Source organism: Oncorhynchus mykiss, chromosome 7 (assembly GCF_013265735.2).
Source record: "Oncorhynchus mykiss isolate Arlee chromosome 7, USDA_OmykA_1.1, whole genome shotgun sequence".
Classification (NCBI taxonomy): domain Eukaryota; kingdom Metazoa; phylum Chordata; class Actinopteri; order Salmoniformes; family Salmonidae; genus Oncorhynchus; species Oncorhynchus mykiss.
This window is the reverse complement of record NC_048571.1, coordinates 22487885-22515173: the sequence shown is the minus strand read 5'-3', so window position 1 is coordinate 22515173 and position 27289 is coordinate 22487885. Positions and strand designations below refer to the sequence as shown.

At 43.7% G+C, this 27289-nt stretch overlaps 1 protein-coding gene across 1 annotated transcript; it reads left to right on the top strand.

Annotated features, from left to right (window-relative positions):
• LOC110527519 (double-stranded RNA-specific editase 1) lies at positions 1–27289 on the top strand. The gene is made up of 11 exons (XM_021608847.2): positions 1–282; positions 9016–9042; positions 15120–15194; positions 17260–18233; positions 19343–19457; positions 19797–19965; positions 20135–20289; positions 20388–20556; positions 21428–21609; positions 23001–23179; positions 25087–27289. The coding sequence occupies exons 1-11, from the start codon at positions 174–176 to the stop codon at positions 25261–25263; spliced, it is 2331 nt and encodes a 776-aa protein (XP_021464522.1). The 5' UTR covers positions 1–173; the 3' UTR covers positions 25264–27289.

The following is a 27289-nucleotide window of genomic DNA, read 5'->3' as shown; positions in this document are numbered from 1 at the left end:
GACAGGCGGAGGGAGGGTCTGCGCCTGGTGCCTGTACAGTATTTAGCAGAGTGAGAGAGGGAGGGGAAGTGCAGTGCCTCCTAGACTCTCCAGGCTAAAGAGAGCCTAGGGGCAACAGGGCAGCCTAGGGGGCAAAAGGACTGCCTCGGGGCAACAGGGCAGCCCTGTTTGGCATGGCTCTGTTTCTGGATGGCTCCCAGGCCATGGGGGCCGCGGGGGCCTATTACTGCTTGATCCGGAGGAGGTTCAAGAGGAGACGCAAGAAACGCTCCGAGCGCAAAGGTACTCCGCTCCAGGATGGCTCGGAGGGATAGGCTTTGTGTGTGTGTGTGGAGGGGAGTGCTCTTGTGGGCTTGTGTGTGTATCTGTAGGTCTGTGTTTTTTTTTGTCACTGTACTTAACATTGATGGATTGGTTGATTGACTAATGCAAGGATTGCTCTGGTGTGCTTGTGTATTTGGTTACAGAGTTGTGACCAAAATACTGCGTATGTTGTCTCTGAGAATGATGCAGGCAGTTTTCAGATATTGGATATATGTCATTGAGTTTGGGATAACAATATGAGAATTCATGTATAGAAATGCACACTGCTGTGTGCTTCAAAAGCATGTTCAAAGTTTTTTGAGGCAAACCTGTATTTGTAGTAGAATCGTGTTACTTTTTTCCCCACCGAAACATGTATTTGTGATGTCGTATTTGTGTTCGAAGGATCAAGAACTGTGTTAATATCACATGTAATCTTCTAAGAGTTTTCACCCTTTAAACAGATATATAGTTATCATACATTTAACTCTGAAGCGTACTGTCAGTGCCACTCAGACTTCACACACACTATATACCGTACGCATGATGTGTTCTGTCATTTTCTATGACAGGATACAGGCTCAGTTCCGCGCCCGTTGCTTTGGGTGATGGCAATAGGCAGATATATTAACTTTCAAATTAACTTTCTGCAACGATGTGGGGAACCGGTAGTCTATTGCAAGGCGAGCAGATAGGAGTTTCAATTCTGAGAGGTGTCCATGCGAAAAGCATAAACCCTCCTTCCACTCCTGGGCTTTAATCTCTGGAGCGTGGATACAGCATGGTGATAGGCTGTTTGGTCTCTTTGCATACTGTAACGTGTCTCCGTCGTACACAGTCTTTGAGATCCAAAGTTCTACTAGAGAAAGGGGAATCTGAGAGGAGATTAGGAATGTGATGGTTAAGTTAAAAAAAAATGATCTGATACAGTGCCTTGCGAAAGTATTCGGCCCCCTTGAACTTTGCGACCTTTTGCCACATTTCAGGCTTCAAACATAAAGATATAAAACTGTATTTTTTTGTGAAGAATCAACAACAAGTGGGACACAATCATGAAGTGGAACGACATTTATTGGATATTTCAAACTTTTTTAACAAATCAAAAACTGAAAAATTGGGCGTGCAAAATTATTCAGCCCCCTTAAGTTAATACTTTGTAGCGCCACCTTTTGCTGCGATTACAGCTGTAAGTCGCTTGGGGTATGTCTCTATCAGTTTTGCACATCGAGAGACTGACATTTTTTCCCATTCCTCCTTGCAAAACAGCTCGAGCTCAGTGAGGTTGGATGGAGAGCATTTGTGAACAGCAGTTTTCAGTTCTTTCCACAGATTCTCGATTGGATTCAGGTCTGGACTTTGACTTGGCCATTCTAACACCTGGATATGTTTATTTTTGAACCATTCCATTGTAGATTTTGCTTTATGTTTTGGATCATTGTCTTGTTGGAAGACAAATCTCCGTCCCAGTCTCAGGTCTTTTGCAGACTCCATCAGGTTTTCTTCCAGAATGGTCCTGTATTTGGCTCCATCCATCTTCCCATCAATTTTAACCATCTTCCCTGTCCCTGCTGAAGAAAAGCAGGGCCAAACCATGATGCTGCCACCACCATGTTTGACAGTGGGGATGGTGTGTTCAGCTGTGTTGCTTTTACGCCAAACATAACGTTTTGCATTGTTGCCAAAAAGTTCAATTTTGGTTTCATCTGACCAGAGCACCTTCTTCCACATGTTTGGTGTGTCTCCCAGGTGGCTTGTGGCAAACTTTAAACAACACTTTTTATGGATATCTTTAAGAAATGGCTTTCTTCTTGCCACTCTTCCATAAAGGCCAGATTTGTGCAATATACGACTGATTGTTGTCCTATGGACAGAGTCTCCCACCTCAGCTGTAGATCTCTGCAGTTCATCCAGAGTGATCATGGGCCTCTTGGCTGCATCTCTGATCAGTCTTCTCCTTGTATGAGCTGAAAGTTTAGAGGGACGGCCAGGTCTTGGTAGATTTGCAGTGGTCTGATACTCCTTCCATTTCAATATTATCGCTTGCACAGTGCTCCTTGGGATGCTTAAAGCTTGGGAAATCTTTTTGTATCCAAATCCGGCTTTAAACTTCTTCACAACAGTATCTCGGACCTGCCTGGTGTGTTCCTTGTTCTTCATGATGCTCTCTGCGCTTTTAACGGACCTCTGAGACTATCACAGTGCAGGTGCATTTATACGGAGACTTGATTACACACAGGTGGATTGTATTTATCATCATTAGTCATTTAGGTTAACATTGGATCATTCAGAGATCCTCACTGAACTTCTGGAGAGAGTTTGCTGCACTGAAAGTAAAGGGGCTGAATAATTTTGCACGCCCAATTTTTCAGTTTTTGATTTGTTAAAAAAGTTTGAAATATCCAATAAATGTCATTCCACTTCATGATTGTGTCCCACTTGTTGTTGATTCTTCACAAAAAAATACAGTTTTATATCTTTGTTTGAAGCTTGAAATGTGGCAAAAGGTCGCAAAGTTCAAGGGGGCCGAATACTTTCGCAAGGCACTGTATGTTGATTCATTTAAAAAATAACAAAAAATTTGAATAATATTCCTGAAGTGGATGGAATATGTACACTTGTTTCTTCAGTTTTTCCCCCCCTATATAGAGTCTGGAAGGTATAGAGAGAAATAGCAATAGCGTCTCTCCGCCATGCGTCATTGGTCAAAGCCTATGGGCAAATGAATGTTTTTTTTTGAGGATTTAAGGTCTATGGTAAACACAGGCTGAGATCGCATATGTTTTGTTCTATGAGATAATCTTCATCAGCGAACGTCACTTTTTGTGAATTTTTAAGCATTTATGTCTTTTTTTTTAAAGCACGCAAAGAACATAAAGGCTTCATTATCTCATAGAACAAAACATATAAGATCTCCTAAGCCTGTGTTAACCCTCAGACCTTGTTTTTGGCGTTTATCCCAAAACCCCACTCTTTCTCCATTCATTTTCCCCATAGGAATGTCTGAACGAACCAGAGGTAACTCATTTCAGTTTTTTTAGGAAAGGGAAAGGGAAAGAGGGATACCTAGTCAGTTGTACAACTGAATGCCTTCAACTGAAATGTGTCTTCCTCATCTCTGGTGCGGGGGGGGGGGGGGGGGGGGGGGGGCTGCCTTAATCGACATCCACGTCTTCGGCGCCCGGGGAACAGTGGGTCAACTGCCTTGCTCAGGGCTACATGCTGGCCGAGCGCTGTAGACAATGTCTAACTTTATAAGAAACAAGATGAATCTAGTTTGCCCCAGTCTTCCAATGATTTCTTGAAGTGCTTGGTCGGAATCCTCAGAGCGACGTAATCTGTCGATGCATTATGAGGAAGGACGCCAGTAGGGATTATTACATTGTTGCAATAATAGTCTGTCAAAAGGTAAACAATGAGCTGCCACCTTGGCATATTAATCATATGAATGAATTAAAGGGGAAGTTCAGCAGAAGCTTTTAATTATTAGACACGTTTAATATTCTGGCATAAAGCCGCCTCCCGTGACTGAATGAGTAAATCAAATCTATTGTAGTGGAACATTTAGTAAGTATATTTGGGACTGGAGATATTGTAGTCTCTCCGAGCATTATCTGTAATGTGCTGTGCTGCCTGCTGAAGTCATTTTTGTAATATTCTCGCTCCGTTGGGTTTAGACATGATTGTCAATGGCTGCTAATATTTCAATGGCTAAATAACTCTGAAGCTTACTCAGTCCAACCCTCACATAATATTTGAATGCGGATTCCCTGTCTTCGGGAAACACTCAGCAGGCAACACAGCAATTACTTGTCTCATTCTGTCCCGAGTATAAAATACATGAATTTAGCTGTAATCCAAGGTAAATAGTTCAAAAGTATTGCAAAGATTTTTTCCCACTGTTTACACCCTGCACACTGGGAAGTTATACATACCATAATTTCCGCTGTACCTTCATGCTAACTGGTGTGCTGCGAGGTGAGGTGAAGTGTGAGTTTAATCTACTGGGGTAGGAAAGTGAACTCCAGACAAGGTAAACGGATGGATTTGCACTGTGAGGCGTACACGGCTGCTCTGCGAGACGTACCCGGCGGCCCGATGACGCTGAGGGATGTGTCTGTCTAGCCTGCCTGAGCTGTACACCATGAATCTCTGTCAGACCTAACAGTATACTCTTCTCTGATAGGTGGGGGGTTGATAGTGATACTTGATAAGTGGCTCTGCTGTATCCAGATACTTCTGGTCTCCAGTGAGCCCTAAGATAGCTGCGTTCCGTTCTAGGTTGTTCTAGGTATATGATTTAATGAACATATGTTGTATTTTGGCTTTGGTACCACCGCCACTATAATCAATGGTGTAGCGGTGCCTGGAGGAAGTGGGTATAGCCCAATGTTGAGCACACAAAAAAATTATATCGGCCCACCCAGCGAAGGAAAGTGTGAAAAATTGTGTAAGAAACGGTGACATACACTAAATGACCTAAATGGATAAATCCCATATTGGTCTCTAACAGTCAGTCTGTACCGTGCAAATAGGCTAATAGTAGGTCTACTATTGAAATAGATAAACGAGGCTGTTAAGTCAGAAATTGCACAGGTTTCACACTTTTTTAATAGAAAAACAACACAATCGGATGTTCAAAGTCCACACCAATGCTTAAACCACATCAGGAGGACCTTTGAGGTCTATGAAATGTAGAATTATTTTTTGTGCAGTTACCCTTTAATTGAAGTGTGCAGGCACCTAGCACTGTTTGGTTAGCGAAAACACTGTTGCACATGAGATAGAGTTTGCAAAACAATTGGCCACTGGATTAATGCATAGGTATGCATAGTCTACTTTGTAGTTGACATTTAATTGAGCCGGTTTTTACGAAACCATTCTCATCGACCAGAAGACGGTTAGCGTCGCTGTTTTTCCTGTTCCTTAATTGTTTGAAACCTGGACGTTTTACTTCATGTTATTTTATAAAGACGTCTTACCTTGCGTGAAAGTAGCCAATAGCCAAAATCCCACCGTCGAAATGTGGACGCAATTATTTTTTTATAAAGACTTCCTCATTTGCATTCTCCTGTTCTATTCGTTTTCTTTACACTTCCTTTCATTGTCTAGCAGGCATTACCCTAGACATATTAGCGACCCATGATCGTTGTTGCATCTTTAGATCTACCTTCTATCTACATTTCTAATTGATATTTCCATCTCTGTCCATGAAACCACTTGCGTGTGCATTTTAGAATATGTGTTTTCTGCAAATTGCGTTTAGGAACATTTCTGCGTAAGCCTACTGCCGTGTGCACATTGCTGCGCTGAAAATGTGAAGAAATAATAGTTTATCAACATTTTAAGCTAAACCTTCTGATCTGCTCCATCAGCCTTGTTAATTGATACGGCGTACACCCCCGCTACACTACTATGACACGCATCATGGGGATTAAGAAGTGAGCATACACAATGCCCACTGAAAAATAAATGGGTATACCTGCGTTTACCCTCCACTACACCGCTAACTATAATGTTACATCCAGCTGACCCTCTCAAACAGGGGCCACCTCTGCCTCCCCATCCCCCTCCTCACCCCTCTCCTGGCTTGTCGGCCTGTCTGTCAACGTTACCTCCAGACCTGGTTAAATCAGGAGCCGTGAGGTATGAAATTCAACATCTTCCCCTTCCCCTCTCTCTCCATTCCCTCCCTTCTCACCCAGAGATAGAGGAGCACCTGGCCCGGCCTTGACGGCAGCGGCAGCGGGGGAAGACAGCGATAGTCATCTGTTGTGAGCTACGGGGGTAGTGGTGCGGAGAGAATGGCTGGGGATGGGAAGAGAGCTAAGGCAGAGCTAGGCAGAGCTAGGAACCTGGAATCTCTCATCTGTCGTATACCTACCTGCTGAGCACCTAAAAAAAATGGTGTGCCTCCTCAATGTACGGTGTGGGGAGAGAGTACAAAATCACCTGCCTGAGTCTATGAAGGTAGCTGACTACATGTGACACAGTTGGACCGTTACATGAAGGGCATTTGCACAGTAGCAATTTTCAGCACTGGAGGCCAGGGACCAAAGGGCAACCTGTGATGGCGTTAAATGGATTTGATCCGACTGGCTGTCAGCCAGCTGGATAGGAAGGAAGAGGGGCTGCTTGGGTGGGTGGGTTCAGGACTCGGGGCGGCTAGAAGAATTTAGCAGGAATATTGGCTTCCAGTCTAACGTGGTACTCCCAGAAAGATCAAATAATATACACTTGTGATAATGATTGTGTGTTCTGCCTTTGTTCTCATCATACCTGCAGACCAGAGGCTGGGAGAGATAAGCCTTATACCTGGTTTACCCTTGAGCATGACAGTGACAGGCCCCTCTGCACTGCCTAGCCCCGCAGAGGGAACTCTGAGAGGTGATAGAATAGTGTACGTTTGTGCCTGCGTGGGTGAGTTAGAGAGAGAGAGAGAGATGACCGAATACTGTGTATGAATGCCAGGCTGTCATCAGCGTAGATCTGGAGACTTCACTTCCGTTGGAGAAGACCCACAGGGGGGCTGACCCCTGACCCTAGCCCGTTTAAGTGACACTGATTAGTGTGTGGAATATGTACAGCGTCCCTGTCGCCCACTGCGCCATCATAAAGATTGCATTGGTTCCTTTGGGGAAAATGGTAAAGGGACTGCAGCCACATAATGTCCTTGAAGACCAGGGGAGATTTTATTAGCTGTGCAGCAATGGCAGCACTGACCTATATTACCCAGGGCTAGCATTTACAATAAAATGGACTGGACTCACCCTTACTAAGAACGTTGGGGGGGGGGAAAATCTAAAATGCATTCCAGGTGACTACCTCATGAAGCTGGTTGAGAGAATGCCAAGAGTGTGCAAAGCTGTTATGAAGGCAAAGGTTGGCTACTTTGAAGAATCTTGAAGAACATTTTTTTGGTTACTACATGATTCCACATGTGTTATTTCATAGTTTTGACATCTTCACTATTATTCTACCATGTAGAAAATAGTCAAAATGAAGAAAAACCCTTGAATGAGTTGGTGTGTCCTAACTTTTGTCTGGTACTGTATATCAGACAGATTGATATATACTGTAATGCTTTTTGATTTATTGCAATTCAGTATCAGCCCATTTCAAGGTTTTGATAGGTATACTTTCTTCATTTGAGATTTTCATGTGATTTCGCCCTAAATGTCACATTTCCATCGACTACTGCAACAGTTCAGTGATTTTATTCCATTGGGACTTTCAGGCTAATAGCCACACCATTTGTAACTGACAAACTGAAAAAGGTCAACCAATAAGGTTTGGTTGAATTTGCTTGGTAAAATATCTTCAAATGGACTTGGTGTTCAAGGCAATATTATGTTCCAATATGATTTACCCGATTGCATTTTAAGGTCAATAATTGTGGGATTTGAATGTCATTGTTAAATCTTCATTTAGCTCCCTCAGTTTGTACACTATTGCTGATGAAGAAAATAAAAGGAAAAGCTAGGAACTAGCCTACTGCTCAGTTCCCTCTCGATCTGGTAGTTTATTGTGATTCATTTTATAACCAATGAGGTATTACGTACACTCGGTACTCTGATGATTTGGGTGGAGGTTTGGTCTTCTTGTTTGATACATCTTATGTTTGGATTGTCTCTAACAACCTGTTAGAGGAAGGCAAATAAAAAGTAGTGAGGTACAGACAGCTCCCGAGTGGCGCAGCATTCTAAGGCACTGCGTCTCAGTGCTAGAGGCGTCACTACAGACCCTGTTTCATTTCCAGGCTGTAATACAACCGGCTGTGATTGGGAGACCTTAGGGCGGCACACGATTGGCCCAGCGTCGTTAGGGTTTGGCCGGGGTAGTCCGTCATTGTAAATAAGAATTTGTTCATAACTGACTTGCCTAGTTAAGGTTAAATAAAACATTTAAAAAAACAGAGTGTTCCCTCTGTCCGTTCCGTTCAGCTCTCACTTGCCTCTGTCTCCCTTCCACCATCTCATCTCATCACCTCTCCACGGCACATTGATAAGTCACGCCTGGGGCTTGACGGGGCCTGGTCAGCGTGCCTAAAAAATGATATTTCACGGCGAGAAAATGGAGGGTGTGAGAGATATACGGCGCCGCTGCTGCCGCCAATGTTCAAGGAAGCTTTTTGTGCCAGAAGGCACCAACACCTTATTTCTCCCAAGTCCGCCCAAACCCAGTGGATCGATCCATCTGCGTTAGACCGCTGAGGGGTGGCTCTGATAGTTGGTTTCAGAATACCCCTCCAGCTATAGTGCTATTCCACTTCAAGAACCAGAACTTTCCCCAACTTCCGTTGATCAATGTCTCCTCATGGGTTGTCTGGTTAGCGCTGACACCTCTGGCTGGTGTCTCCCGTCATCATCATGAGTTCAGCATTGTTTTCCTCTCTGACGGGATTTGAGTCGGTGGTTTATTGAGGGTATTACCAGCTCTTGACAAGGGTTGGTGATGGTTGACTGCTGATTGAGAGCACGGTACCAGGTGGTGAAATACATATTGTGGTGAACTTCACCGTAAATGCACATCATAACATTACATTTCATATTTCCACATTTTCTCTCCCCAAAAATTCTAATGGTTCTTTTTCATCACCAGAAAGTGTGGAATGGGTTTATCCTATCATATCAGGGGACAACACCTCAGATTTGATGGGAAATCATTTTTATATTTCCATAATAATAATATTCTGATTTTCTCTTATTTTCATAGGTGTCATCAGCAAAGCAATGACAGAAGGTATGTAGGGTGCTCATGTTGTCTAGTTTTATGCTACTTTAATCAACTTTTAATACGGTCCTGCCCTTTCACAGCATGTGCGTGTGCTCACGTGCAAGCCTGCTTGTGTGTACTGTACAGTATACTATGAGTACATGACAAGATTTGCAAGATATGTTCCGCCTGTGTACCTGTGTGCGGTGGTGCGTGAATGTCTATGCATGTCTGAGACAGGAGTGCGCATTCTTTTGAAGGCGAACGACATCGGGAGACATCGTTAGCTAGTCGTTGGTCTCTGGGTTCCAGGCTGTGTGAGATACTGTCTGTTTCTCCATAGGATGTGAATGACAGGCTTCAGACAGATCTATGTATCAGGCATACAGCTCCAGACTCTCCTGGATTCCCTATTAAACGCATGTTCACGCCACTCAGACAGCATACGCTGCTATAGATACGGTACTGCAGAATCACATATTTTTAATGGTGGACCAGCAATGTAAATATGTCTGTGGCAATCCTTTATGGCTTTCACACGTTGGTCCTTAGGATGAAATAGGGTGCTCTCATTGGTTTGCTAAGATCGCGGGTTGATATTCATAGTCCTAAGATTCCCAACATTGATAACTTGGGGAGAGTGACTGTGATTAACAGCAAGCTCAAATGTGTTGATGCTGCATGTCCTTGTAAACTCATGCTAGCGAAAGTTCTAACGAGAAAACCTCTATCATGTTTTTAAATGTGAAACCTTTTAAACATGAATGGCTAACAGAGGCTACGCAGGCTGTGGATACAATCCAGTGTTGATATCTGTGAGCTTTGACAGTGAACAGAATGCCACTCCAAATCCTTGACGTCTATCTCCCTACTTCCCTTTTCTTCAAACGTGTGTACACAAACTCACTCACAGATAACTACTTTTGTTGACATTTTCTCATTCCGCCCCAGCTAATTTCTGTCGCCCATTATCTTGGTGAGCGAATGGCAACCTAAAGCCTCGGTCTCCGTCAATCCAGCACACAAAGCAAGCAGCCGGCGTTTCCAGCAAAGGCGCCAGGGCTCGGCGGCCTGATAACATTGTCAGCGCTAATGTTCGGGAGGAAGGAGTTGAGTGGCGGCGGGGGTACAAGGCCACTTCTTGTCACGCGGAGAGACGAGATTACACTGTTCAGGCTGAGAGAGAGGCTGGGTTGGTTAACACAAAAGCCGGCTCTGATCTTCGTACAACCAAAGCAGCTTAACAACAAGGCTTTCTTGGTTCTACTTGGTTCACTTATGTGATTTACTTACTATGATGTGCACCATTCACTGTTGTGTGTATAAATCTTGTGTGTCCTCCTCCAAAGACTAAAAACCAGTCTAAAACCAGGCTGGTAGAAAAACCCCTGGGAAAGCTGACTGCCATAAAGAATATTAGTAGGCATATGGTTAACAAAAGCACTCTGTATGTAGCACTGTGCAATATCATATGTGTCAAAGAAAGGAAGGTGAAGACCCTCTTCTCAGCCCTGTCCACCAGCGCCTAGCACTAAGAGCAGCATTCATATCCTGCTGATTTCCTTTCCTGGAATGTGCATTGACCACCCTGCTCATTCTGGTTGTTGTTGTTCCTCTACATGGAATATTAGCTCAGCTATGGCGCCTAGTAGACTACAGCTATGTATGTGGCCTAGGGGAAATATAGCAACAGGCACATTACCACACCATGTGCTTACTGCTATGGTTCTGGCCAATTCAGTGGCCTGCTGTGCTGAGAGCTGTGCAGCACTAGCGCTGTCCATGGTGCTGACAAAGAGCTACTCAACAAAAAAAAGAAGCGTCCCTTTTTTAGGACCCTGTCTTTCAAAGATAATTCGTAAAAATCCAAATAACTTCACAGATCTTCATTGATTTTGACCCCCCCTCCCTGTTCAGGGACACATTATTCAATTTCAGTTAATCACATGTCTGTGGAACTTGTTCAGTTGTTGAATCTTGTTATGTTCATATAAATATTTACACATATTTGTATGACAGTGAGAGGACGTTTCTTTTTTTGCTGAGTTTATATTCCTAATGAAACCTGTACTGGAGGCTATGGCAGCTACGGCCGCTACCCTTTCTTTAATACCCATCTGGCTCCCTGCGCCAGGCAATTTTGACTCTGACACATGTTGAGCCAACAGCCACGCAGTTGCCTCCAGCACCATGTTAGTGGAATAGGACGTGGTGCAGCTGGGTGGCTGTAAGGGGTCTGGATAGATGATGCCATTATAGCAAGGTTGGATATCACTAGCTACAGACACCTTGGTTCAGTGAGAGCTCATTTTGGCGCCGACACATGCTCCATCACTCAGCTAAACGGATCTGTTCATGCAGGGCCAAGGCAATAGGAACCATCATAGACCTGGTACTTCATTTAGTATTTGTCCACTTGAAAGTGAGAGCAAACCAAACAAAGATGACATTTAGACAAAGTAATGAGTAAGACTGTAACTTAACCCAGACCTCCATTAATCTTCAGTGATGCAAATATGACACTTCCTGTCCCTTGACCTCTGACCCCTGTCATGGAAATGCCAGCGATTTATCCACAAGGCCACTCTCCAGGAAGTGACCGTTCAGTCACCGCCCCCCCCCCCCCCCCCCCCCCCCCCACATCCAGGAAAGCAAGGTCCCTAATCCGTAGCCAAGAGTGCTACAGTAAAAACCAGCCCGTCAACATTAGTTTCAGCCCAGAAAGCAGCGTTGATAATTATCTGGTAATTCATTAATTATTTAATTTCCTGCACGGTGGATGACATGTAGAGTGACAGTTTGAGGATTAACCTAACGTGAATAACAGCAGCGTTGCGTCCCTTATCGTCCTGGAATGCGAGCGCTGCTGTCTCACGGTGAGAGCTACAGTTTACGACTGGGGAGGATGCAAGGGAGGTGATGGCTCTCTGACAGGAAGTCAGGAAGGGGGAGGCAAAAGGGGTATAGGAAGAAATGTGAGCGATGTCATTTAATAGCTTCGTCTCAATAAGGTGGCAGTTGCAGAAGCGCTGTCTAAATGAATGGTTTCTATTATCTACTATTATCTCCTCTGCTTTCATGTTGACTACAACAACAAACTTGCCGTTTGCTCCCAAACAGTATTGTCTTTTCTCATTGTCATTGGATGAGAAAAGTTGTTAAAAAGCAAAAACTTTTCAGTTTGACATTTTATGTATTCTATGTCTAGTGGTGTCAGCACCCTCTCCTTCTTGAAAGTGTCATTACGGAAGTGATATGGATTTTTGTATTCCTCAATCACTCTGCCTGTAGTGGCTGGCCTGATTGGATAGATTCAGCAGGCTGCTTTTCTGTGGGAATGCTTATCAAATGCATCCGCTTCAAAGCAAACGGCACCAAAGAAATGCCTCTGCGGCAATCACAGATCATCTCCATTCAACTCCCTCCATTTTCTCTCGTCTGCGGGAGGACTTTGCAATTGGTTGCTTTTGAGAGAGAGAGGACACCAATTATACTGTCCCGGTCTATGTGAAGTATTTATATCAAAATATTATTGTTTCTATTTGAAACCCTCAGTCATTTATTCCCCCCCCCCCCCCCCCCCCCCCCCCCTATTTACCATAGTCCTTCAAGGGTCTCTCCCCTCTCTTCTGAAAAATAACTGTGCGGAAAACACTGAGAGTTTCTGTAACACGCCAATGCAATTGGTTTATCCCCTCAGTGTTCCTATGAAGTTACTGCATCTCATTCTGTCGACTACTCTTCCCTGTACAGAGGTGCTGTGTTGTTATCGCCACACCGCAGACCATTGGGGGGGGGGGGCAGAATACACATCTAACACCCTATTTAATCCCACAGGGAGGAATAGAGAGCACAAACTACTATCTTTCCTCATTTCTTGGCTTTGGTCAAGATAGATTGTGGAGATGAGTATTGGGAAAACGACAGTATGCCCGATACAAATACAGCTCGTATTGACTGATGTATAAACTGTAGATTCAATCACTAGTTAATTATATGGTTTCCGCGGGCAAATGAATACATGCAACAGCTTCCTTAGTGCTCTGTGACTGTAGGGTTGATTGGCTGGAGAAATGTCCTGTGCAAAATGGAACAGTGGAGAAAGATTAGCTTGAGGCTGTTTTTCTGTTTTACAATTATTATATCGATTTACTCTCTGTCCTTTCTGCTCCCTCTCTCCCTCTCTCCCTCTCTCCCTCTCTCCCTGACTTTTCGCTCTGTCTGTTTGTGGGTTGATATAGTATCGGAGCTTAACACCATGAACAGGTAGTTTCCTCCCGGTGGCAAGGGTATATCGCTCAGCCCGTTGCTTCCTACAGTTGCTGTCACCGTCATGCCCATTTGTTCTGGTTACACTTAACTTTACGCTCGGTAGGTTATTTTCAGACATCCGACACTCCATTTCCATCAGTGTGTTGCAATCTTATATGCTGCAGCATTGATACCGTATGTTTAACATGGACAGGGTTTTTTTTTTTTTTCATGGCTGTCTGGGGAAATATAATTGAGGTATTATATTTCTGTAGACTTCCTGTGTATTCTCAAATGAACCACATAGGCTACTGTACTGTAGAGTGCGTGAACTGCAGCATTTTCCAGAAGTGCTAGCTCAGGGGTTCCCAAACTTTTTTGACCCACGACCCCATTTTCATATCAAAATGTTGTTGCGACCCCACCAAGTTATGTAGTCAACGACTAATGTTGACTTTTTTTTTTTTTAATATTTGGGCTATGGCAGTTTATTACAAATCTGCCTGACAGTACTTTTGACAGTATTTCGATCTGAAGGAAGTATAGTTTCAAGCGACTGAAATGCATCAGGAAGGTATTGAGAAGTTCAGAAGGTCGTCATGCCATACTTTTGTATGATCTTCTGTGTAGGAAAGAATGCACCATTCCCCCCTGTCTGATTCGGTGTCTGGTCTTGTCCATTCTGAGTCCTTGTACGGCTTGTAGAGGGAAACACAAGACACATACTTGTTCTGAAAGTCTTGTCTTTCAGTGACGGGGGTCATACCATTTCCAAGCTAAAACGGTTTCAAAGATAGAACCACATTTGTAGGAAGAAAACAGAAAATGCTCTGTTTATTACAACCACGTCCACAACCACACCGAGCGTGATTTAATTGATTTGATTTCAGTATGGGAAACGCTGAGCTAGTTGAAACCGAGGGATAATGGGACAGATATTAAAGTCACAAAAGACTGCCCAGACCTATATGGTCTGTCGGCATGGACAGGATTAGTCCAGATGCTGAATATGTACAGTACCAGTCAAAAGTTTGGACACGCCAACTTATTCCAGGATTTATCTTTATTTTTACTATTTTCTACATAGTATACTTGTATAGATATCAAAACTATGAAATAACACGTATGGAATTATGTAGTAACCAAAAAAGGGTTAAACTCTTTGCTTTGCTTCATCTTGGCCAGGTCGCAGTTGTAAATGAGAACTTGTTCTCAACTGGTCTACCTGGTTAAATAAAGGTGAAATAAATAAAATAAAAAAAATTTAAAACATCCAAATATATTTGAGATTTGAGATTCTTCAAAGTAGCCACCACCCTTTGCCTTGATGACAGCTTGGCACACTCTTGGCATTCTCTCAACCAGCTTGATGAGGAATGCTTTTCCAACAGTCTTGAAGGAGTATGCTGAGCACTTGTTGGCTGCTTTTCCTTCGCTCTGCGGTCCAACTCATCCCAAACCATCTCAATTGGGTTGAGCTGACATAGCTTGAGTGGATCTGAAGTGAAGAATGGGAGAAACTCCAATATACAGGTGTGCCAAACTTGTAGCGTCATACCCAAGAAGACTCAAGGCTGTAATCGCTGCCAAAGCTGCTTCAACAAAGTACTGAGTAAAGGGTCTGAATACTTATGTTAATGTGATATTTCAGTTTTTATTTTTAATAAATTGGCAAACAAAATCGAAAAACCTGTTTTTGCTAGGTCATTATGGGATATTGTGTGTAGATTGATGAGGGGGAAAAAACAATTCAATCCATTTTATAATAAGTCCGGAACGTAACAAAATGTGGAACAAAAAGTCAATTGGTCTGAATACTTTCTGAATGCTCTGTCTGTCTGTCTGTCCTACAGGTCGAGCTGGTGTGAAGCAGCCCCGTAACCAGCCAAGGTTCTTCACCATGGAGGGAGATGAAGAAGAGCGCATGAGTGAGTGTGTGTGTCCCCCCCCCCCCCCCCCCACTAGCTGTTATGCTAGTGAAGTGCTTTTAGACACTTATAATGTAATATCCCTAGTAGTGCAAAACTATTTACTTGGTTATATGCTTTCAAATTGAATACTAATAGCAATAACACAACATTATTGGGAACGGAATCCAGAATTGTAGGCCTATAATGTATTAAATCTCCTCTCCCTGATTTGTTTGTGTCGGATTGACCTTGAGAAAGTGTCATCAGACTGTGTTTCCTGGCTCAGGAGGGTAGGATCAGAGTTTAATCTCCCATTCAGGGGGAGATGAGGGGATATCGCCTGTGTTATTTCAGACCATTTTAAGAGACGGATTCTAAGCTTGACCCCCTGCTCCTCTTCTCAAAGCTTCTAAAACCCCACAGAGTACCCTCCTCTAGGTTCTGAGAGCAGTTATAGTTCAGCCTTAAACTGGCTGCAACAAACCTGGGAGGGTTATTGAGGAAAGGATTCTCTTTCTATAGTCAAAATACAGGGTTTGGCAACAACAACAACAAAAAATTCCAAGCTCAAGGTACAGAGAGAGAGAGAGGGGCTGTATGTATGTATCTATGCCCACAGTATGGAGCAGATGTTGAATTCATTCAGCGCATTGCTTTGGCTGGCAGTGCTTTGCCCCAGGACCAGCACATAGATCCCATTACACACTTGACAGTTATGATGTTAGGACATGTTATGTGTTAGGACAGCCCTAATCCTCCCGCTTCCCTGTTACACCAAACCCAACCCAGACGGGAGCTCACTTGGATTACTGTGTCGGTCAGGGACTTCCTCGCTGCACAGCACACAGGGAGGGTTGTTGGCAGGCCGACGGGCATACATTGCCAAGGTTACTCAAGGGCTTTCTGGTGTGTGTGTGTGTGTGTGTGTGTGTGTGTGTGTGTGTGTGTGTGTGTGTGTGTGTGTGTGTGTGTGTGTGTGTGTGTGTGTGTGTGTGGGTCAGAATTGAGCATGGTTGGGGACGGACAGTGTTGTCATGGCATGGTCAATCACAACGCTCTGTTGTTCAATAATCTCTCTTTCCCAACAGGGTTGTAATCACAACTCCACTCCTGTTACGCTGGGCGCTAGCAGCATTGTGTTTTTTACACTGTTTATATTTTCTCCTGCATGCTTATTATTTTCTTTACCGCTATATACTCTGTACACTTTTGTTTTAGAAAATGATGATATACAGCTTGGTCCAGAGCGAAATTATAATGAAAATAAAATGGTTATTTGAATACGTTTTTGACTGCGGTGGAGCATGAAAATCCCAGAAAACACTTGTTTGTTTGTCTCCATTTTGGGGAGGTGGCGATATCCTTATGTTGTCCCTCTTCTTTCCAAGCATCTTGTCGCTACCTTCTTCTCTGCTCCTGCATTTTGTACAAGGATGTATTTTATCCCTGAGCGCCGAAAGGAGTAACCTATCGAGCTTTTGCTGGAGGATGTTATAAATGAAAATTTACACCAAGTTCCATCAGCTTTATAATCAGGACGTGGCGATATGTGTTCCCTCAACCACAGCTACACCTAATTTATTGATACCATGATTAATACAAGCCTTACAGTTAAATTGGTCATGCAGCCCTTCACAGGACGTTTCTAGAAGTTTTGAGAGACAGTTCTTTAATAACACAGATGAGTAGATAATCAGGAGCCAGATGACAGCACTGAAATGTTTAGACATTTTGGTGGGGTTACTTTTGTATTTACACTGCCTAGGTCTTTGGTAGTGCTTATTCTGAAAAATACACGAATAAATCAAATCTAAAGATTTTCCTCAGAAGTCAGTCCTTTCATCAAGTGTTATTCAGCCCCCCCCCTTTGATTGTATTGAAGGTTTTGTGGTGATACTAATATTACTGTGTATTTAACATAGTGTTTTCTATAAGGACTACGTATAACTCTTTGCAAATCTAACATACAAAGGAACACACATCACTTGTCCAGTTACAAAGAGAGATAAAGGAATCTATAAATTTTACATTTACAAGATCCTGCAACGAAGGCGTTGTAAGTTACTCTTTCTGGGCACCGCAGGTTCCAGCAGCACCGACGTTAAGGAAAACCGCAACCTGGACAACGTGGGCTCCTCCACCAAGGAGGGGTTGGGGGGTGAGGGGGCAGCTCACCTCCCTAATGGGGGCAATGCAGGGTGTGGCGGGGGCAGAAAGCGTCCCTTAGAAGAGGGTAATAACGGGCATCACAATAACAAGTACAGGCCCAAGAAGCGTAAGAAAATGCCCGGGCCCATTCTGCCCAAAAATGCCCTGATGCAGCTGAATGAAATCAAGCCTGGACTGCAGTACAAGCTGCTGTCTCAGACCGGTCCGGTCCACGCGCCCGTGTTCGTCATGACTGTCGAGGTCAATGGGCAGCTGTTCGAGGGCTCCGGCCCCACCAAGAAGAAGGCTAAGCTCAACTCAGCTGAGAAGGCTCTGCGATCGTTCGTTCAGTTCCCCAACGCCTCCGAGGCGCACATGGCAATGGGTCGGACGCTAACGGTCAACACAGACTTTACCTCCGACCAGGCTGACTTCCCGGACATGTTGTTTAATGGGTTTGAGACCCCGGCCCCTCCGGAGGAGTCCTTCTACCTGGGTTCTAACGGTACCAATGGCTCCTTCAGCTCCCTGGGACTAGTAGCATACCCCCTGCTAGGGAACTCAGGTGCTACCGCCCTGAGTCAGTCCTCGTTAGGCCTACCACCCACCTCCTCCGTCCCGGCCTTCGTCTCCCCCGCTATTGCCAAGAACCCTGTCATGATCCTCAACGAACTACGACCCGGGCTGAAGTACGACTTTGTGTCAGAGAGTGGAGAGAGCCACGCCAAGAACTTTGCCATGTCCGTGGTGGTGGACACGCAGACGTTCCAAGGCTCAGGCCGCAATAAGAAGCTGGCCAAGGCCCGTGCGGCACAAGCTGCTCTCTCTGCCCTCTTTAACATGCAACTGGACCAGACACCGTCCAGACAGCCCATACCCAGAGAGGGCCTGCAACTGCACCTGCCACAGGTAAGAACTACTACTGCCCACAACACGTTCACTCGGTGACTGTTGGATGACATGCTTGTTTCATATGGTTATTTGAAAAGCTTTACTTTGAATATAAGGCACAGAATAGCACATAGTAAACTCATAACGCAGGACAAACCCCCTCTCCCCATCGAAAATCTTGTGGAGCAGTAGAACAATTGTAGTAGTATGCAGAGACTCGTCTTAACTCTATCTGGGTGGTTTAGCCCCATGAAATAAGAGAGCAATGGTCAGATATGTCAGTTTGGTTCATCCTTCATTGCAGGCAGTATCCACTGTTCACTTCCTATTAACTATTCTCAGTTTAATTGACTTAATGGTTTAACCAGCTCATTATAAGCCTCTGACAGGGCTTAATTGAAAAGGAGACGAGGCTTTGAGACAGTGGTGCATTACAGCCTTGAACGTTCCACGTTGCATTGTGTACACTCAAATCTATTTACACGTCACTTAATCCCGTGCCCTTAATCCCTCCTGCCTGAGATAACGACTGACGAGGCAAGGTCAATTAAACTGTAATCTTAATTAACATCAGCTCCCGAATGCTATTCAAACATACCTATTGATCAGACAAGCTGCCTGCTCCGTTGGCCTGTTTTTAGAACAGATCAGTCAATGAAGCGGACGGATGATTTGCGATGCAGCGCTTAAGCTCCCCGGTGTCTTGTCTGTCACTCATCCCTATCTAAACCCTTTTACCTGCAGTAGGTATGTCTGATCCCTGAAGAAGTAGGCACCTCGAATCTATTATACTGCACGAACCTGTCTTCCAGTTCTGTTACCCGAGCTTCAGTTTGAGAAAGCAGTGTCTCTTAGGGGTACCCTGGATTGTCATTGCCTCTGTGATTTCTAATGTAAACCTTCACGTGGAGATTTCGGTTAGATTTTCAATTGATCATCTATCAGAGCTAATATGATGAAGCCGGAAAAAGTGATCATCATAACGTTAATACTTCCCCAGGAACTTTCCTATCTCCTCCCTCCCCTTCTCTGTGTATTGCCTTCGATTCTGTCTGGGTTTAGTCTCTGGTTTAAGGCCTGGGTTTTTCTTCTGATGTATCTCATGCTCTGCTTGGTGGTTATTTCAGGTTCTAGCTGATGCTGTGTCCGGTCTGGTAGTTGACAAGTTCAGTGAGCTGACGGATAACTTCACATCCCCTCACGCACGACGGAAAGTCCTAGCAGGCGTTGTCATGACAACAGGTACTGTTAGAATAACTTTATTTTACCCCCCCCCCAAAAAAAATGAACTTTTAATTTATCTTGATTGTTAATCTCTGATTCTCTGTCGAATTGAGAGAGCCCCACTGATGCTGCATGGATCACAACTGGGGGTTTCATTGGAGACTAATCACAAAAGATGTTTGTGTATTTTACATTGTGGAATAGGTATCACTTCACGTTTCCTAGTTGATTTTATCACTTCATCATGAAACATTTATATATCATGTAAAACATGTGATATACTGTATTCAGTAGACTATGTCGTTTATGTACCATTGTAAACCATTTTTTGTCTCACAATCCACACATCCCACCCAGGCACCGATGTCAAGGAGGCACAAGTGATCTGTGTTACCACGGGAACCAAGTGTATAAACGGCGAGTACATGAGTGACCGCGGCCTGGCTTTGAACGACTGCCACGCTGAGATCATTGCTCGTCGTTCCCTCCTTAGGTACCTGTACGCACAGCTGGAACACTTCCTCAGGTAAGTCACTGTAACCACGGAGACTGGGTTAGTAGAAACTGACTGATCAACAACACTCAAAAAGTGACATTTTACCAGAAGAAACAAATGCCAATGTAGAGACGGGTTAACCTTTTCTTACCACACACCTGTCTGTCTGTCTGTCCATCTGTCTGTCTGTCTGCCATAGTAACAACAGAGAGGAGCAGCAGAAGTCGATGTTCACGAGGTGCGAGAACAAGCGGGGCTTCCGTCTGAAGGACAACGTGCAGTTCCACCTGTACATCAGCACGTCGCCCTGCGGAGACGCACGCATCTTCTCACCCCACGAGGCTGCCTTCGAGGGTGAGACATCTCCCTAGGCGGCTCTTCTTCGTCTTCATTTTAAAAATGCTTCTTCTTCGCCATTTTTAAGGCTTATTTCCTTTCCATGTCATCCACAGATCAGGGAGACAGGCACCCTAACAGGAAAGCTCGTGGTCAGCTGAGGACCAAGATAGAGTCTGGGGAGGGGACCATCCCTGTGAAAGTCAGTAACACTATCCAGACCTGGGACGGGGTACTGCAGGGAGAGCGGCTGCTCACCATGTCCTGCAGTGACAAGATCGCCAGGTCTGTATCTGTCTTGGACACCACTCCTTGTTACTATGTTTACAGTTTAGCAACCAGTCAAACTATCACCATACAGAAGGAGTCCAGTCATTTTCATGGAATGACGATTTAAATGTGATATTCATAAAAACACCAACAATGTAAATCTACCATTTATGCCATTATTGTGAACTTCGTCCGACTTTTCACGAGTCAGCGATAGCCGCAGCTTGAGCATGTATTGAGCATGTCACACGGACAGAATAAGCCCAGAGAACAAGCCTCGAAGAAACAATCTAAATCAACAATATTGTTCATGATTACACACCTGCAGTTTGAGCAGCTGTTACAGTTCCTAGGGCACTCCCAGCAGGGATGCCATTTCCGTGGAGATTAATCAAAGGGCTAATCACGGCTCTATCATAATCACACCTGTAGCACTGCTCTGTTGGCAAAGTGATTGGGACTTGAGAGAGGGTAGCTAGCCTGAGGAATGCACCAATCAGAATCATTTGAATAGCATCTGACTCCAGGCAATAAAACACCCTTCATCACTAAAAGTGGAGCTTAGTGTTCGAAAAATAGGAAATGTCCAACTGAGAGGCTATTACATATTATTTTCTTCAACCCAAGTTGCATTATTAGGGAGAGAAAAACAGGGCACAAGAAGACATTTTCAAATTCAACCTCTGCGTTCAGATTGATTTGAAATGTTCAGGGTAAAATCCAAAATGCCGAGATGTTTTAATTTTTTAAACGTGGACTTGGGTCTTATCCGTATCGTGCACTCAGAAATGTCTGTGCTTTGAGGTGGTGAGACTCAAAAAGGTCATGTGACTCAAAAGCAGCGCCTCCCTTTGAACACCACCTCTCACTGCCGCCCTTCTCTCAGGTGGAACGTAGTAGGGATCCAGGGCTCTCTGATGTGTTACTTCACAGAGCCCATCTACTTCTCCAGCATTATCCTGGGAAGCTTGTACCACGCAGACCACCTCTCCAGAGCCATGTACCAGAGGATCGCTGACATTGAGGACCTGCCTCAGACGTTCAACCTCAACCGGCCACTTCTGAGCGGTAAGGGGTCTGTCTGGCTGTGGTCCTACCCGTCCTACATCCTGCCCCTACTTAGTGTACGTCAGACAACAGCCCCTGGATTGTCCTGACCACATACAGTACCAGTCAAACGTTTTGGACACACCTACTCAGTCAAGGGTTTTTCTTTATGTGTACTATTTTCTACATTGTAGAATAATAGTGAATACATCAAAACTATGAAATAACACATATGGGATCATATAGCCCTCACACTGCCTGGAGGTGTGTTGGGTCATTGTCCTGTTGAAAAACAAATGATAGTCCCACTAAGCGCAAACCAGATGGGATGGCGTATCGCTGCAGAATGCTGTGGTAGCCCTGCTGGTTAAGTCTGCCTTGAATTCTAAATAAATAATTGACAGTGTCACCAGAAAAGCACCCCCACACCATCACATCTCCTCCATGTTTCATGGTGGGAACTACACATGCGGAGATCATCCGCTCAACTACTCTGTGTCTCACAAAGACATGGCAGTTGTAAACAAAAATCTCAAATTTGGACTCATCAGACTAAAGGACAGATTTCCACCTTTCTGTCCATTGCTTGTGTTTCTTGGCCCAAGCAAGTCTCTTCTCCTTTAGTAGTGGTTTCTTTGCAGCAATTTGACCATGAAGGCCTTGATTCACACAGTCTCCTCTGAACAGTTGATGTTGAGATGTGTCTGTTACTTGAACTCTGTGAAACATTTATGTGGGCTGCAATTTCTGAGGCTGGTAACTCTAATGAATGTATCCTCTGCAGCAGAGGTAACTCTGGGTCTTCCTTTCCTGTGGCAGTCCTCATGAGAGCCAGTTTCATCATAGCGCTTGATGGTTTTTGCAACTGCACTTGAAGAAACTTTCAAAGTTCTTGAAATTTTCCGCATTGACTAACCTTCATGTCTTAAAGTATTGATGGACTGTCGTTTCTCTTTGCTTATTTAAGCTGTTCTTTCCATAATATGGACTTGGTCTTTTACCAAATAGGGCTATCTTCTGTATACCACCCCTACCTTGTCACAACACAACTGATTGGCTCAAACACATTAAGAAGCAAAGAAATTCTACAAAATAACTGTGAACAAGTCACACCTGTTAATTGAAATGCATTCCAGGTGACTACCTCATGAAGCTGGTTGAGATACTGTCAAGAGTGTACAAAGCTGTCATCAAAGGCAAAGGGTGGCTACTTTGAAGAATCGCAAATATAAAATTACTACATAATTCCATGTGTGTTATTTCATAGTTTTGATGTCTTCACTATTATTCTACAATGTAGAAAATAGTAACATTTAAGAAAAACCCTTGAATGGATTGGTGTTTCAAAACGTGTGACTGGTACTGTATATCTCACAAAGGAATATTTTTATGTCACTTTCTCTTCCCTGCAGGAATAAGCAACGCAGAAGCACGGCAACCGGGTAAAGCTCCTAACTTCAGTGTGAACTGGGCTGTGGGAGACCAGGGGTTAGAGGTTATCAACGCCATGACAGGCAAGGACGACTTGGGACGGCCCTCGAGGCTCTGCAAGCACGCCCTCTACAGCCGCTGGGTGCGCCTATACTGCAAGGTAGGATACTTATTCATCCGCACAACACCTTTATATACAGTCGTGGCCAAAAGTTTTGAGAATGACACAAATATTAATTTTCACAAAGTTTGCTGCTTCAGTGTCTTTAGATATTTTTGTCAGATGTTACTATGGAATACTGAAGTATAATTACAAGCATTTCATAAGTGTCAAAGGCTTTTATTAACAATTACATGAAGTTGATGCAAAGAATCAATATTTGCAGTGTTGACCCTTCTTTTTCAAGACCTCTGCAATCTGCCCTGGCATGCTGTTAATTAACTTCTGGGCGACACACATCCTGACTGATGACAGCCCATTCTTGCATAATCAATGCTTGGAGTTTGTCAGAATTTGACACAGGACTGATGGTAGCGCTCACCTCGTCTTCTCCGGACAAGCTTTTTTCCGGATGCCCCAAACAATCAGAAAGGGTTTTCATCAGAGAAAATGACTTTTCCCCAGTCCCCAGCAGTCCAATCCCTGTACCTTTGCAGAATATCAGTCTGTCCCTGATGTTTTTCCTGGAGAGAAGTGGCTTCTTTGCTGCCCTTCTTGACACCAGGCCATCCTCCAAAAGTGTTATTCTCACTATGCGTGCAGATGCACTCACACCTGCCTGCTGCCATTCCTGAGCAAGCTCTGTACTGGTGGTGCCCCAATCCCGCAGCTGAATCAACTTTAGGAGACGGTTCCTGGATGGTTGGGAGAATGTGTTGGTACCATTCTTTATTTATGGCTGTGCTCTTAGGCAAAATTGTGAGTGAGCCCACTCCCTTGGCTGAGAAGCAACCCCACACATGAATGGTCTCAGGATGCTTTACTGTTGGCATGACACAGGACTGATGGTAGCGCTCACCTTGTCTTCTCCGGACAAGCTTTTTTTCCGGATGCCCCAAACAATCGGAAAGGGTATTCATCAGAGAAAATGATTTGACCCCAGTCCTCAGCAGTCCAAACCCTGTACCTTTTGCAGAATATCAGTCTGTCCCTGATGTTTTTCCTGGAGAGAAGTGGCTTCTTTGCTGCCCTTCTAGACACCAGGCCATCCTCCAAAAGTCTTTGCCTCACTGTGCGTGCAGATGCACTCAGCAGATGCCTGCTGCCATTCCTGAGCAAGCTCTGTACTGGTGGTGCCCCAATCCCACAGCTGAATCAACTTTAGGAGACGGTCCTGGCGCTTGCTGGACTTTCTTGGGCGCCCTGAAGCCTTCTTCACAACAATTGAACCGCTCTCCTTTAATTTCTTAATGATCCGATAAATGGTTGATTTAGGTGCAATCTTACTGGCAGCAATATCCTTGCCTGTGAAGCCCTTTTTGTGCAAAGCAATGATGACGGCACGTGTTTCCTTTTAGGTAACCATGGTTGACAGAGGAAGAACAATGATTCCAAGCACCACCCTCATTTTGAAGCTTCCAGTCTGTTATTCAAACTCAATCAGCATGACAGAGTGATCTCCAGCCTTGTTCTCGTCAACTCTCACACCTGTGTTAACGAGAGAAACACTGACATGATGTCAGCTGGTCCTTTTGTGGCAGGGCTAGAGTGCAGTGGAAATGTTTTTGGGGGATTCAGTTCATTTGCATGGCAAAGAGGAACTTAGCAATTAATTGCAATTCATCTGATCACTCTTCATAACATTCTGGAGTATATGCAAATTGCCATCCTACAAACTGAGGCAGCAGACTTTGTGAAAATTAATATATGTGTCATTCTCAAAACTTTTGGCCACGACTATACTCTCAGGTGGCTGTTGCTATGCGTGGCTGGGTAGTTGAGACTTATTATGTTCCAAGAACTCAATTTAAAAGGTTTGACATCGTGTTTGTTCACTTGATTGTTGAATCACTTCTTACCGTGTTTTATTCTTGTCCAATTAAAACCTCTCTCTTCCTGCCTTTTAGCTTTCACAGACTCTGAGAATCAAAGGTGCCAAACCCAGCTTGTACCATGACGCCAAACAGGCAGCGATGGAGTACCATGCTGCCAAGCAGACTCTGACCAAGGAATTCCACAAGGCAGGACTGGGAGCCTGGGTCAAGAAGCCTATCGAACAGGACCAGTTCTCACTCCAGTCCTGAGTGGATTTTAAAAAACAGAAATAGAATGACTATGTTGTTCTAAAATGTGTATGGTTGTTGTCACGGGAGGAAGAGGGAGGCTCAGATGAAGATACTTCTCCTACCAGCTGTTTAGACTTGATTTGTTCTGTGTTTTGGATGATGCTCACCCAGCTCCCTCTCCTGATCACTCCACTTTTGACCATGAGACATTGAATTTGCTTGAATTTTGTCTGATTTGTTTTTCTCAATGACTGACTGTAAAGGCTTGTTTTCCGCGTCAACCAAATGACTGTTGTTGATGTTTTGTTAGTTTAGTGATGTTTATTCCATAACACTAGTAACCTAACACGTGACATATGACAGCTGTACAACTGGAAACCTGGGATTTTTTAAACAGATTTTGTTGATACATTTTTATAAATCAGTACATGCAAAAATCAACTGAAATCAGTTGGCTATCTACAGACAAACCTTGTCTACACTCACTGTATGTTTATGCCAAATATATAGAAGGCTTTCAAGCTCACCTCCCGGTAGTGGTCATAACAATGACTATTTTGCTGTCTTCTTCCTAAGTATTAGTGTTGTGCCCGTTCCCTCTTGTCTTGAAGGCGGATGTCCTCTCTTACACTTTTCATGTGCAGTCTTTTCTTTGTTTCTGCTGTGAGATATAAAGCATTGCACTGTCTGAGGACGATATGTTTGTTTGTTCTTGAATAGTGATAGATACGTGTGCTTTTTGATTTTCCGAAAATTTGTTCGAGAATGCTTTCTATACTGATAACGACATGTTTTTATCGAAGTCTATCTGAGGTAGGCCTAATTAACTTCTGAAAAAAGATTTGATTCATGTTTCCCTTTACAGTGAATGCATAAATTATACTAAGGTACAATTTGGCCTTTGAAATGTACATTTCTATGGAAAGATATTCTTGCAGGATGGCTCACACTCTTGTGGTTTCCAGACAGATACAGTGGACTTTATGTACTGCTTTTTATTTGAACACACAGACAACATTTTGCTATCATCATGTGCCATTTGTTGAGAGCTTGATTAAAAAAAAAACGACTGAAATTATTTGAGCTTATATTTAGCCATGAGTGTTGAGGTGACTTGAGCTAATGTACCTTGTCTGTCATCATAAGCCTTCTTACCTCACCAAAGATGATTTCTATTAGCTTTTTGTTTCTTTAATGTGTAATGTTTGTTTGTACAAAGTTGCTGGTCACTTCATTTTGATTCCTGTGTTTTATACTGCTCAATGTCATCTTTTTGGACTATTCATTTTGAAATGAATTGAAATGGATCCCTGTGTTTAATGTAGCAATTTAAAAGTATGAAACTGTAGATCATTTTTGACCTGTTCTGTGTCATTTTTAACAATTAACATGTTACCAAAAAAATATATATATATATACCCAAAATGTATTTCTAACAGGCTCGGAAATGTTAATGTACAGTACTTTATCCTAGTGTACTCATTGGAATCGGACTACTCTCGTGAATAAGCCCATTTTGTCATTTTCCCCCTTCTGTCACACTTCTCATCCGCATTTGGCATGTTTTCTTATTTGTTTATTTTAAAAAAGAGTTGTAAGAATCCACAAGAATCAAGGCAATTGCAGTTTTTTGAAAGGGGACCAAGCACAGCTTGTGATGTTTAAAAAAAAAAAAAAACAACTTGAATTGCATAAGTAGTGAATGGCTGGTTTAACCATTGTGAAGAACTTTTGATCACTCCGTCCCAACCTTTGGGTGTTATGAGGGGGTCTGCTCTACCTATGTTTGCTTTCTCTGACCAAGTTGTGAGCGTTGACTGTGAACTTTGACCGGGTCTTTTGCCGTCCTGTAATGGTTCATGCACTGTTTGATTGATGTGCCCAGTCCACTGTAGTCTCTAGAATAAGGGCCCTAATGCATGAGCTCTCGCTATAAAGCATGAGGAAAAAATGGAATAAAACAAACCAGATAAACAAAAATCATACATGTAGAAAATGAGAAAAGACCTATAAATGAGAAATATAATAAATGGTAACATAGGTA

Bases quoted from the DNA above. Each gene is read 5' to 3' on its own strand.
- LOC110527519 (XM_021608847.2), top strand. From the start codon at position 174: ATGGCTCTGTTTCTGGATGGCTCCCAGGCCATGGGGGCCGCGGGGGCC. The intron at 283-9,015 runs GTACTCCGCTCC...TTATTTTCATAG, and splicing joins GAAACGCTCCGAGCGCAAAG to GTGTCATCAGCAAAGCAATG. The intron at 20,290-20,387 runs GTGAGACATCTC...TGTCATCCACAG, and splicing joins CCACGAGGCTGCCTTCGAGG to ATCAGGGAGACAGGCACCCT.